This window comes from Propithecus coquereli, unplaced genomic scaffold (assembly GCF_000956105.1).
Source record: "Propithecus coquereli isolate 6110/MARCELLA unplaced genomic scaffold, Pcoq_1.0 Scaffold239, whole genome shotgun sequence".
In the NCBI taxonomy this organism is placed as follows: domain Eukaryota; kingdom Metazoa; phylum Chordata; class Mammalia; order Primates; family Indriidae; genus Propithecus; species Propithecus coquereli.
The window spans coordinates 1,627,699-1,642,195 of NW_012147941.1; the positions used below are offsets into that span (position 1 = coordinate 1,627,699).

General features: G+C 41.2%; 1 protein-coding gene across 1 annotated transcript in view; it reads right to left on the minus strand.

The window, feature by feature from the left end:
- STX12 (syntaxin 12) overlaps window positions 1-12,101 on the minus strand; it is a 32,806-nt gene extending 20,705 nt beyond the window's left edge. The window contains exons 1-2 of the mRNA XM_012645976.1: window positions 11,838-12,101; window positions 673-742 (exon numbers count right to left, since the gene is read on the minus strand). Coding sequence (XP_012501430.1) covers window positions 673-742; window positions 11,838-11,955 — 188 coding nt within the window. The 5' untranslated portion in view covers window positions 11,956-12,101. The remainder of the gene's footprint in view (window positions 1-672; window positions 743-11,837) is intronic.
- Window positions 12,102-14,497: the final 2,396 nt, after the last annotated feature.

Genomic DNA, 14,497 nt, shown 5'->3' on the forward strand with positions numbered 1-14,497 from the left:
GCTCAGGCTGGTTTCGAACTCCTGAGCTCAAACAATCCACCCGCCTTGGCCTCCCAGAGAGCTAGGATTACAGGCGTGAGCCACCACGCCCGGCCGATAATTTTTCTATTTTTAGTAGATACAGGGGTCTCACTCTCCTTTAGGCTGGTCTCAAACTCCTGAGCTGAAGCAATCCTCCTGCCTTGGCCTCCCAGAGTGCTAGGGTTACAGGCGTGAGCCACCGGCCCCAGCCTATTTTTTCCAAATATTTTTGACCAATGGTTGGTTGAATCCATGGATGCAGAACCCACAAATATGGAAGGCCAACTATGGCTGGAAATCCAATGATACTAGATCATCAGGAGTCCTTTGCCAAAGAGGAGGCTCATTTAGGCAGAGTTGTAAGCTGAATAGTTTAAGAGTGGTAGGAGTTCCCTTCTCTACTTCCCTAAATTGTTCTGCTAAACTGCCCAAGGGAAGAAAGAACCAGAGTTCAAGGACTGTAACAGGCAGTAGAGATCACAAACCATTAATGTATGTTGTCGCCCCTCTTGTAGATAGATACAGCTATTACCTCATGACCCACTGCCTCTCATTCTGACTTCACAGAAACCTGAGCTGCCATGCAGTAAGGTCATCAAGTGTGTCCTCAAAGGGCCTCATAAAACCCAACCTTGTTAGGAAGATACTCACAGATTTTCCTGTAGCTTGCTTGAGTCCTGCTTAGTTCCTAGTTGGCTCATCAAATTCTTTATCTGAGCAGCTGGGGAGAAAGGGCAAAAAGATTTATTTAAAAGAAAAATACATTCATCATGAACTCCCTATTTCTCAGATCACTGGTCTCAACATCCAGAATAAGTACATGCAACTAATGGAAACCATGCTACGATTAAAACCAATATACATTCCTCCAAAAACTAATTACAAGGTTCACCATTCTCCTACAGAGTAACTATGTCACTAAATAGAAGGAAGTGGTTTTGTTTATCATCCTCCTCAAAATTTGCTAATTTTTTTTTTTGAGACACAGTCTCACTGTGTTGCCCGGGCTAGAGTGCCGTGGCATCATCCTAGCTCACAGCAACCTCAAACTCCTGGGCTCAAGCGATCCTTCTGCCTCAGCCTCCCGAGTAGCTGGGACTACAGGCATGTGCCACCATGCCCGGCTAATTTTTTCTATGTATTTTTTAGCTGTCCGATTAATTTCTTTGTATTTTTAGTAGAGACGGGGGCTCGCTCTTGCTCAGGCCGGTTTCAAACTCCTGAGCTCAAACAATCCGCCCGCCTCGGCCTCCCAGAGAGCTAGGATTACAGGCGTGAGCCACCGCGCCCGGCCTGAGCCCAGGAGTTTGAGGTTGCTGTGAGCTAGGCTGACGCCACAGCACTCACTCTAGCCAGGGCAACAGAGCGAGACTCTGTCTCAAAAAAAAAAAAAAAAAAAAACTCTAGCCTGGGTGGGCACGGTAGTGGCACATGCCTACAGTCCCAGCAATTTGGGAGACCGAGGCAGGATGACTGCTTCAGCTCAGGAGTTCAAGTCCAGCCTGGGCAACATAGCGAGACCTCATCTCTCTTAAAAAAAAAAAAAAAAAGAAGAAGAAGAAGAAAAGCCCTAACCTGGACCGAGCAAGCAGAGGTCCAGAGGAACAAGAAGAAATGATCATCTATCAATAGGGAGGACTACTCTAACACAAGCCCAGCCTGCCTGGGATTCTGAACATCCCCGTCCCTCACTGATTTCACAACAGGAATAGAGCCCTTGATTTCTTTTGTGCCTTGCTTTCCATTTTCTTTATGTGGTTTGTGGGGAGGGTGGGAGAGATTTATTCATTCACAGAGGTTGGAAGTTAGTTGTATGATTTTTTGTTTGCTTGCTTGCTTTCTAAGAGCATTCATTGTCTTCTGTTATAAGTAGCTGGAGTACAGAATGCATTAATAGAGTACTCCTTGTCCAGAGGAAACATGCTTATCTTCAAGTTTCAATAGAACTTTGAGTGATAACATAACACAATAATAGGCATAAGGCTCTTCCAGCCAAACTCAGTCTCCTTTGCGAGAGCGTTTCCTTTCCTCTCTGGATTAACATCAAAATTTCACTTGTGAAACACCAGATTGCTAAATGACTGACTTACTGGAAGAAGATGAGGAAATGTATATTGTATAATTTGTGATTATTAGAGGGGCAATATACATAAAATGCTTCCATGTCTAATAGGAAAGAACCATGACTTACTAGAATTTTGAAATTAAGAATTGTTGTTCCAAGGCCAGGCATGGTGGCTCACACCCAGCACTTTGGGAGCTTGAGGCAGGAGGACTGTTTGAGGCCAGGAGTTCAAGAACAGCCTGGGCAACATAGCAAGACCCTGTCTCTACAAAAAGTTTTTTTTAAAAATTAGCTGGGCATAGTGATGTGTGCCTATAATCCCAGCTACTTGGGAGGCTGAGATGGGAGGATTACTTGAGCCCAGGAGTTCAAAGTTGCAGTGAGCTGATTGTACAACCGCACACCAGTCTGGGCAACAGAGCAAGACCCTATCTCTTAAGGAATTAAAAAAAAAAAAAAATGATTGTCTGACCAGGCAAGGTGGCTCATACCTGTAATCTTAGCACTTTGGGGGGCCAAAGTGGGAGGATTGCTTGAGGCCAGGAGTTCAAGACCAGCCTGAGCAAGAGCAAGACCCCATCTCCGCAAAAAAATAGAAAAACTAGCTGGGCATGGTGGCTTGTGCCTGTAGTCCCAGCTACTCGGGAAGCTGAGGCCAAAGGATCACTTGAGGCCAGAAGTTTGAGATTGCAGTGAGCTATGATGACGCCACTGCACTTTAGCCCAGGCAACAAAGTATGGCAAGACCCTGTCTCAAAAAAAAAAAAGAAAAGAAAAGAAAAAAGATTGTTCCAAATTCATTTTATGGTAATGGTGCTCTTTAAAATAAAATTTTGGGGTCATAGTCATACTCTTATCCCTAATTTGGCCATCAAGACTAGTAAAAAAGCAAGCTAAAATTTACTAAGTACCAGTTATCTTACAATAACATTGACATGCTAATAACAGTCCCTAAGTCTGATAAAAAGCAAAGATTAGGCAAAATTCTTCTAATTGATTGCTAGATGACTCTACTCTTAAGAAGAAACAGAATAATCCTGCCCTTAGCAGCATGTATAAGTTATTTCTTCCTCACCAAAATCACTGCATCATTGCAATAATTTCCAAAAAGTCTAGAATATATAGGTTTGTAGAACTTCAGATTATGATTTTATCTTATTTGGGGACATTTTCCTAGCAAAAATGTGATTTCAATTTTATAATGAAAATATAGGATTCACTTGATTAAAATTTTGCCTTTTGATAAAACTTCCCTAAAATATATCTATTCTATTAAATGAAAACTACCAATAGCTTCATAGTTCCATAGGAAAACATAAGGACTTTAATTACTACATTCTGCTAAGATAGCATTATGTATGATATGAATGACCACTTTTCTTCATTACTAACATGTGGAATGTCCTTCTTATATAAGTCAAATGGGAATCAGGGTACCACTAAAGCTATCAATTGGTCAGCCATTAAAATAATTTAGGAAAGAGAATAGGCATTAGCATTTACTAAGCACTTATTATGTACCAGACACTGGGCTAGGTACTTGATAAGCATTACCTTATTTGACCCAATGACCCTTTAAGTAAGTATTATCATCCCAATATTGCATATGGGCACATTGAGGCTCATGAAGAGTTACAAAACTCATTCATTCGAGTAGAGTACCTATGCTACCTACCCTGTTCTATGCCCTAGAAGATACTTGCTTTCAAGTAGCTTACATTCGAAGGAAAAGAGATAGATAATAAATATACATCAGGTGGTAATAAGTGGTATAAAGAGAAATAAATTCAGGTAAGGGCTGGAATGATAGGGGTGGGTAGAGGGTACTGGTTTATATAGTGTGGTCAGAGAGACTTCTCTGATAAAGTGACACTAAACAAAGATCTAAAGAAGTGTAAGATCAAGCCATGCAGCTATCTGAGGGAGAAGCAGTCCAGGCAAAGAGAGTAATTAGTACAAAGTTGCCAAGGCAAGAATACCCAGAGGAACAGCAAGGAAGCTGGGTGGCTAGAGAGAGTGAGCAAGATTAGAGAATTGGCCAAAGAGATAGTAGGGAGCCAGATTATACAGGGCCTTGTAAACAATTTTTTTTTTTTAGAGAGATATGTCTTGCTATGTTGCCCAGGCTGATCTTGAACTCCTGGCCTCAAGCGATCCTCCTGTCTTGGTCTCACAAAGTGCTAGGATTACAGGCAGGAGCCAGCATGCCCCACCTTGCTGCCTTGTAAACAATTAAAAGGACTTCCGGAGCTTAATGAAATGGGAAGCCATTGATAGGTTTGAGCAGTGTGTCATAATTACTAGAATTCAAACCCAGGGCTAATTCCAATGGCTACATTCTTTGTATCACATTATGTTCTCTCAAAAGGCTGACTCTTAATGGAAACAGAATGTAGTTACACAAGGCAGGCCTGGATTTCCCAGTGTTCCACTTAGCCCCACCCTACTTATCTGATACCTCCCTTACTTAATAAAGGGCTCTCTGCTCCAGACAGGCTAACGTCCTTGCTCTAACCTGCTCCCTTCCCTTCGCCAATTTCCTTCCACCTACAGGATACTCACCAGAGTCCAGCAGAGTGCCAGGCACCCACTGGATACATAAATAATTACTGATTAATTGGGTTAGCCTCCCTTTTCCATTGTGGCACTGTCCTTGTGGTAGAAGACATGACTGAATATATAAGCTAGGAATAATGAGATCTGAAATCTAGTAACTCAATGACCCATATATTTTATATCAAAGAACTGTATCTTTCAATAAACCTAAAGCACAAAAAGGAATAAAATGTTTACACATATACTTATTTTCACTTGACTGTAATTAAAATATCTAAAAGGAAAAGTGATACCTTTTGAAAATATTTTTACCAAAATAAGTTGAATCTAAAAAAGTTTTCTGGTCAACTTGGTCAATGAGAAAATTCCTTTTCCAAGCATTCTAGTAAACGAAAGCTCTTCTTTAGATAAATGTGTTTCAACATTTTGGATGAAAATAACTGGGTATCTTCTATGAAATGCTTACATAATCCTAGAAACCTAATGACTAGGCCAAAGGTAAAGATAAGTCCTTCAGTTCCATGTAAGCAATTTTGTTATTTTTATTTATTTATTTATTTTTCTTTTTTTTGAGACGGAGTCTCTCTCTGTCACCCTGGCTGGAGTGCGGTGGCGTCACTGTAGCTCACAGCAACCTCAAACCCCTGGGCTCAAGCAATCTTCCTGCCTCAGCCTCCCGAGTAACTGGGACTACAGGTGCATGCCACGGGGCCTGGCTAATGTTTTCTATTTTTGGAAGAGACAGGGTCTCACTCTTGCTCAGGCTGGTCTTGAACTCCTGACTTCAAGTGATCCTCCAGCCTCAGCCTCCCAGAGTGCTAGGATTACAGGTGTGAGTGACCTCGCCTGGCCCAATTTTGTTATTTTTAAAACTAGGACTCAATTTCTCCTATCACTGCTTTTTGCTTTTTGGGTTTTTTTTGTTAGAGACAGGGTGGGACTCTTCCTGTCACCAAGGCTAGAGTGCAGTGGCACAATCACAGCTCACTGTAACTTTGTGTATTTTTTTTTTATTCAGCAGAGACGAGGTCTCACAGTGCGCAGGCTGGTGTTGAACCCCTGAGCTCCAGCTATCCTCCTGCCTCGGGTGAGAGCTAGGATTACAGGCATGAAGCCATTGAGCCCCGCCTCACTGTAACTTTGAACTCCTGGGCTCAAGTGACCCTCCCACATCAGGCTCCTGAGTCTCCTACGTTGCTCAGACTGGTCTCAAACTTTTGGCCTCAAGCTATCCTCTAGCCTCAGAACTCCCAAAGTCAGTGCTAGGATTACAGGTGTGAGCCAGCACACCCAGCCTGACCTCTCTCTCTCTCTTTTTTTTTTGCTTGATGGAGATATTTGGTCATTTTTTTCCTTACTTCTCATGTTTAAAAGCATGTCCTAACTAAAACTTTTAAAAGAATACGAAGCAAATTGATTTATACATTATAAATTGTACAAACTGCACATTACAGATAACATAACATCTATTCTAGGAACTATGCTAAATTGAACACTCCTTTTGTGCTTCTAGCTGGTAACAGCAGAATCTGAATCTCCAAATGAACCTTAATCTAAATCTAATATTGAAAGCAACTACCATCACAGGTAGGAAAAAAATTTCACTTCACTGGACAGAATCTAATGCTCTAATTCAGTATATTAAAAAACAAACAGATTCAACAAAAAAACATTATTTACACCAAATGAGAAAATGAAAGCCTATGTGATGATTATGACAATGAAGTCATCTCAGTGTTTTACTCTGAAAATTAGGTTTACATTCTGTTTTTATATAGCTACAATGAAAATTTTAAAATAGCGACTATACTACAATAGTAAAGCTCTAAACTAACTGAAAATGGGTACTAAATATCAAAGGTACAATCTTTCATTTACCATCCCAGTGACAGAATAAGTAACAGTTAAGAGCAGAAGCTCTGAATTAAGATTATGTTTGATTCCTGGTTCCACCTCCTAGCTGAGTGATCTTGAGCAAAAGGCTCCAATCCTCTGTGCTCAGCTTCTTTGCCTAAAAAATGAGAATGACAAGAGAACTTTCATATGGTTGTCATCAAGATGAAATGAGATAATATGAAGCTAAGTTTAGAACAATATCTGGCACATAAAAACACTCAATTAAGGATAGCTATTATTACTGCCAAACTCAAGACCAAGGAAAATGTACTTAGTAATGATAAAATCAATTAAGTACATATTGAATGCCAACTACACATCCACTGCTCTGCCAGGCACTGTGGCTAAAGAGATGTGTATATTACATGGTCTCTCTATCTCCACAAAACTAATAGTGATCTCTCTAGCTGCAGTGACAAGGTCAAAAAGCCCAAATTAATTAAAGAACACAGAATATAAGTAAGTGCTAAACTGTGAGGGAAAAGTGCTTACAAATTCAAAGGAAAAAACCAAAATGATAGCTAACTTTATTAAGCATATACTATGTAGCAGGTACTGTTTAAAGCACCTTACATAAATTACCTCATTTCATCCTCACAACTCTATGAAGTAGGTTATTGTTAACTCTACTTTATTAATGAGGAAACTGAGAAACAGAGAGGTAAAGCAGTGTGTTTACACAGCCAGTAAGAAGCAAATCTAGGATTCAAACCCAAGGCAGTACGCCTCCTGAGCCTGCTCACCCAACTATTAACCTATAGTGGGGCAAGGGTATTGAATGTCTACTATGCACCAGGTAGTACACTAGGCACTTTCAAACATCCCCTTTTAATAATTCCATTCGTTTTACAAATGGGGCTACAGATGAAAGGGAAAATAACCTGCTCAAGGTTAACAGTGCAGTAGACAAGCAGGGATTCAGTCACAGATTTGCTGACCCTAAAGCCCGTGATCTTTCTGACTTCACTTTATCTTTCAAAGCAAAGGAAGGCTTAGTTCCAACAGGCAAGATTTAAACACAACTCAAAGGATTTGTATAATTTAGTTAGCCAGTGAGGTATGGAGAGGAAAGATATTAAAGAAAGGAGGAACATAAGCAAAAACTTGGACCAAAAAATAGAGTTGAGGGACGTTAAGAAAAATAGCCTGGGCCGGGCGCGGTGGCTCACGCCTGTAATCCTAGCTCTCTGGGAGGCCAAAGCGGGCGGATTGCTTGAGCTCAGGAGTTTGAAACCAGCCTGAGCAAGAGCGAGACCCGGTCTCTACTAAAATTAGAAAGAAATTAATCGGACAACTAAAAATACATAGAAAAAATTAGCCGGGCATGGTGGCGCATGCCTGTAGTCCCAGCTACTCAGGAGGCTGAGGCAGAAGGATCACTTGAGCCCAGGAGTTTGAGGTTGCTGTGAGCTAGGATGACGCCATGGCACTCTAGTCCGGGCAACACAGTGAGACTCTGTTTCAAAAAAATAAATAAATAAATAAAAATAGCCTACCTACAGCAAAGAGTAAGGAGGACTAGAAAATATGGCTAATTTGGGTTAAGATCACAGAGTGTGAAAGCAAGGTGGAATGTTAAGATCTGATGCAGTAGACAACAGAGAGCCACCACAGGCTGCAGAGGAAGTGAGCAGTATAATGAAAACAGGACTTTAGACATGCTGTTGATAGTATTTTCAGGATGAAGTAGAATGGGTGAAATTAGGAGTATGCTGTTGGAATACAGATGTTGAGCTGACGAAGACTTAAGAGGATGGCAAGGAAATATAAAAAGGAAGGGGCATAATATGGAAGTAACTTTGAAAGAAGATCCCACAGGATTTCATGCTAATCAATTTTAAAAGTTCAACTGCTTCTTATTTTTTTAATAAATAAAATTTTATCAATAAATTAGCAACATAAAGAACAGAAATGCTGTTCTTTAATCCCTTCAGAGTTAACTACGAGGCTATGAGGTTTTTACCTGTATCTGCCTCAGCAATGCTTGCCCAGACCCTTTGTTCCACAATAAGCAGAGTCAAATATTTTTCCTCTGTACCCCACACATACTGATAACCACCGTTTGTACCAGGCAGTCAACCTTAGCTGTACCTTTAACAATCCACACAGTGGGTGGCTGTATTTCAGGCTGACGTGCTCAGCAGTTCCAAACCAACTTCTGTGGTTGAACAGTTTAGAAAAAAGAATGGCTATTCTCTTAAACTTTCAATGGGTACAGGTCCTTGCAGGGCTGTATGGGTGTGTGGATGTATGTCTGGGAGCTCACATTCCAAGGGTATACCTGGGTATGCTGGCCATGTCTTGGCGGGGTTGGAGGGGATAAGGACTAGCTTGATAACTGGGTAGACGCGATGTTATCCTATCAATTTCGAATTCCCAATTCCTCACCAAACAATCCAAGGGAAGAATTTCAACTCACACTGCTTAGAGTCATAGGATATGGCAGGTACAGTATAAGTATAAGGGGGAATAAGCAGGAAGAGTTCTCAAATGGTAAAAACCCTCATTTGTTCAAATCAATTGAATACAATTTATTATGCATCAGGATCCTATATGATCTGATCCCCGGCTACCTCTCTGACCTCTTTTCCCATTCCACTCCCCTTCTTTAACTGTAATCCAGCCACACTAGCCTCCTTGCTCTTTGAACACACTAAGACCTTTGCTCTTGCCCTCTGCCTAGAATGCCTTCCTCAGCTACTCACATAGCTCTCTCCCTCACATCATTCAGATGTCTACTCACTCAAACGTCACCTCCTCGGAAAGGCCTTCCAGGACCAACTTACCTAAAACAATGCACCTACCCTCCCTCTTGCCTTGCTTTTTATCCATTTATCCTGCTTTATCTTCATAGCATTTATTACTTGATATTTATATGCATATGTATATGTGTGTACATGATATATCCATCCATACACACACACACACACACACACACACACACACACACACACACACACAATCAGGACAGGGATTTTGTCTCTTGTTCACTGCTCTACCCCAGGACATAGCAGGTGCTCAAAGAATATGTGTTGCATAGTAGATGAATGAATCTATCATATGCTTGGGACTAAGTAATGGAAATATAAAGATGAATAAGTCATGTCCTCTACCTCAAAGGAGCTAACAATCTAGCAGAGGAGATGGACACAACACAAGAAGAGAAAGTACCACAGCTTCAGGTATTTCCCCCACAGAGTGTCCTCTGGAGAGCGATAAAACAAGTCACTTCTATACTTGAAGTGTTAACTTCTACAGAACTGTAATATTAATTAAAAATTATGAAAAAGTAAATTGCTGGTCATAGACACAGACCTGGTTTCATATTCAGATACTGTCATTTATTAGCTCTGCAATTATTTAAGCTTTCTCAGTGTGTTTCCCAGCCCATAAAATGATAATGATTGAGCCCAACACCCTAACAACAGCTAAATCTTACCAATTTTATCACCAAGGAAACCTCTCCTATCCTTTCCTTCCTTTTCATTTTCACAGTTCCTAACTGGTATCTCTGATTCCGGTCTTTTTGTCTTCCAATTCAATTTACACTTTCTTAAAGAATTAAACCCAAGCCCCTTAGCTTAGCATTTAAAGTCCTTCATGTTTGGGTCTCAACTTACCTTTCCAACCCTTTTATCCCCACTACTTTCTGGAGTCCACCACTCTAGGCAAATTAATTTACTCTACTTTTCAATATACATCCTATGCTTTCCCACAACCATCCCCTCCTGGAATGCTCTTCTCTTTACCTTCAAAGGTCTAAATTCTTTCTACTTTGTTTCCAGACCTAGGTAAAATGCCATAATGCCTTCCCAACTAAAAATGATCTCTCTCTCTCCCCGGAATACCTGTATGTATAATGTTATTTACATCTCTTCTATAGCACTGATCCCTTTCAACTTTATATTTTGGTTGTTTGTGTACTCCACAGGCTCCCTGTTAAAAGATCCACACCAGTTCCCATACTTACTACATGGCCTGATATGCAAATATACGTTGAATGAGTATTTCACAAATAGACATTAAAATTAGATTTAGCCTCAACAAGAAAATTTCACACTTCAACCATAATTTTCTGATCTAAACTGTATTCCAGCTCCTTCACAAACGGAAACTGGAACACAAAGTACTATACTTTTTAAACTGTGGTCATACTATTTTTTTTTTACTTCTGGATCTAACAGGCCATATAGTCTTCCTTCGATTTCTAAATCCCCCAGTCTCAATCCCTTCCCATCAGAAACTTTCTGCCTCTCAAGTTCTACAATATACATTTAAATTTAAAAGTGACATAATTGCTAATTCAAGACCAACTACCTCTATCTATTAACAGAGTACAGCCAAGCTCACAAAAACACAATAATAAACAAGGATGATGACCATGCTTCTTTCTAAGTAAGGTTGCTGCTGATCTGTTTATAAGGCTCTGAGATGATTTTCAAACACAAAAAAAAAGCCTGTATTTGACTGATTCGGCCACAGTCTCGCTCAGACCCAGAGTTTTAAAGACAAGCAATGACATTCCTTATTTGCTATGTGGTGTGGCTAAGTCCCTGAGCTTCTCTGTGCATCAGATTTGTTCAAAAGAGTAGTTAAACAAGGAAGGAAAACAAAAGACCCATTTGCTTGAAATCCAAAAATATACCCTAATTCTTTGCTACAAAAGACAAAATAATGTAAATTGAAATGTTTTCGGTTAATTCTCTTTACTAAAACAGAAATCATCTCACCCCTCAAATACCACTCATTGTGTTTGATTTCCGAATTCATTACAGGAAGAATTGTGTATTAAGTCACCCAAACACATGCATTCACCACTTCCCTTAAATTGAAAGTTGTTGATTTCCGAGGAGCCAGTGGCTGAGCAGAATGTAAACCTTAAGCCTAAATCAGTAAACAACTCCGAACCAAATTGGCCAAAGAGGAAAGCGAGGTGGGTGGGAAGGCGGATGACAGGAAAAACTCGGCTGACCACTGCGCCAAGTCAACGCACTCACTGCTCTCGAGGTGATGCACACCCCCCCTCCCACTCTCGGGCTGTCAAGTCTGCTGTTTTGGCCCCAATGCTGTGAGGGCAGAACTCCGAAGAAACTCGAGCCTTAGCTGGGGCTCGGGACCTTGGGGGCGCCCGGGCCTGACAGACTCGAGAATGGCAGCCCGCCGCCCCCAGAATGGAGAGCCCGAGATGGCCTCAGGTGTGGCCTTGGCCATGGCCCCAGCAGGGTTCTGCGTCCAGGCAGCATCACCCAGGCCTGTCCCCGGGACAGCTCCCGCCCCCCAGCTCGGTTCCCCGGCTCACTGGCTTGGCTGATCCGCTGGATGTTGCCGCTGCACGTCTGGATGATGTTGCTGAAGTCCCGGAGCTGGGGGCCCGAGGGCCCCGGGTTCCGGTACATGTCTAAGGGACCGTAGGACATTACGAGGAGCTGAGAGCTGCTCGCCCTGCACCGCTTTCCTACCGGAAGCTGCCGCCAGACGGAACCGGCAGGCGGACGAAGAAACCGGGAAGAGCAAGGGCGGGGAAGGGGGTGAAGCTGCGTGCGCACTAGCCCCTCCCTCACGCAGCGCGCACGCGTCCGCCCCGCCCCGCTCCACAGTGCGCAGGCGCTGCTAGAATTGGTGCTGGGACTGTAGCTTAGAGACTCGACTCCGCGACGCTTGGGGGTGCGGGGCGGGGCCATGACGTCACATAGTTGGGGATCAGATTGGACGAGCTACGGTGGCAGTGTTGTTTCTCGCCAGGGCACGGTGACAAGAGGCAAGAATTTTCGATTTGCATAAAATTGTACCAGATGATCTCAGCCCTTATATCCTATTCTGTTCTATTCTGCGAATTCAGGCCCAAATATGGGAGAATTCAACAACCTTGAAACTCAGACCCGTAACCAAATTGTAACCCGAAGTTCCTCCCACTGCTTCCATCCTCTAGGGCTTTGGTAGTATTTGCTGAGCACTTTTATGGTTTCCAAACCACTATTATTTCTCCCTCCACCCCTCTTCTAAACAATAAAATAATATTTATTGAGCACGCACTATGTGTGAATCCTCACTGCAATTCACTTGTTCGTAAGCTCTTTAACAGCAAGGGACGATGTTCTATCTATATTTTTATCTTTAGAACAAATAACGGACAATCTATCTTTTAAATGTTGAAATAAGTAACTCGGAAAAGTAAGCATTATTATTTTTCCCTTTTACAGATGAGAAAATTAAGACCAGAGAGGTTAATTCATTTAACGGAAGTTTGACTACAAAACCCAAACACTAAGCTGATTCCATAGTCATCTGACTGCTTCTCTGAAATGCATTCTCCATCTAAATCTCTCCCAAATGGCCTGTTCATCTATATCCCAAACTGAGATTTCTTGGAGAAATAGACTCCCAAAATTTAAAAATCATTCCCTTAAGTAATTTGGAATGTATGACCTCAATGTTCCCATAGAAGACTGCATTTTTTAAGACTTTGGTAAAAGGAAAGACATGGATAGGATTTTGGTTTGGGAGGAGATCAAGATGGTGAGAAATGAAGGGGAACTGGCAGTGTTTTCTGTATTCTCCACCCCACCCTACCCCAGCCTGCTTTGCAGTGTTTTGGAAATACAAAGAGAGGAAGCTACTTGCCTGTGTGGGAGGAGACCTCAAATGTGTGAATGAGCCTGTATTGAGCCTTAGAGCTTTCTAAAGCAAGGCTATCTCTATTTTTCAATGGAACATTTATGAGAGCATTTTTTACTCTCTAAAAAGGGACAGATGACATTTGAGGGGCTCTCATTTTGGTTATTAAAACCCTACCATTTCTTAGAATCCATAGTTTTATGCCAAATCTTATAGCAAATCATGTAAATTGCACTTTTTATGAAATAGTCTTGAGAATTTTTTCATTTGCATTTGACACTATTTAAAGTGAAGCTTAGTAAAGGTATTTTTCTACTAGGAATTGAAGATATAGTTGCTGTTTTCTTTCTCCATGTAAAATAAGAGTGATTTTCCACCTGTTCATCTCTCATAGGAGTAAATTTGTACCTTGCAAATACAAGATTTCAAGTAAACATTTATTGAATTAATACATGAATGATAAAAATAATAATTTTATCCTTTTTAAATGCCTATTAGGTGCCAAGCAATGTGAACATATTTTGCATACATTATCAGTAATCTCCAAGATAAAGACCATCTTATAAAGACCACCTGTGATCTGAAAAAGTTCAGTGTATTATAATACCTTGCTGCTACAAGGGAACTGCACACCAAAGGAATCATGGGGTATGTCACCAAACACGGGAAGAGAGTTATTGCAGGATTTGGAGGAAAGACGAAGTGTAAAATTTAAAAGAAGCAGCGTTGAGATAGCCTCAAAGCATCTCTGGGTAAAGGGATTATCATCAGGCCTAAGCTAGCAAGATGACTCAGGATCCTGTTTCCTTGGAAACTACAATGCGATGATAAATGTGGAGTGTTGTATGTGGAAACCTGTTATCTAAAGCTTTGCACCTGGGTTAGAAATTGAGTCTGTTCCTCTGTGTCAAAGTAACTCAAATCATCCAGGTAAGAGTGGTATTTTCCATTCTTAATGGAATAATTCAAACAGCAAATTTTCTGAAAATCTGTGACTTTAGAGAACAGGTTTCTCAGCACTGTGTCCTTTTGTTGATTAACGAAAATTGTCTTCATGGGTTTGCACCCAGCAAGGTGAGATTAGCTCCCTGGTACAAATAAGCAAACTATAGACATTCTGGGTACTTGCCCAATGTCATACAACTGTTAAGTGGAAGAGCCAGGCTTCGTATATACCTTATAAACCAGCAATTCTACTCCTAACTATATACTCAACAGATATGCAAACACGTATGTTGCAAAAGCCAGGCATAGTTTATAGCAGCATTTTTAGGACCAAGCAGCATTTTTCTGTACTTAATTTTTATTGAGTTATAATTGATATACAATAGAATGCACAGATAT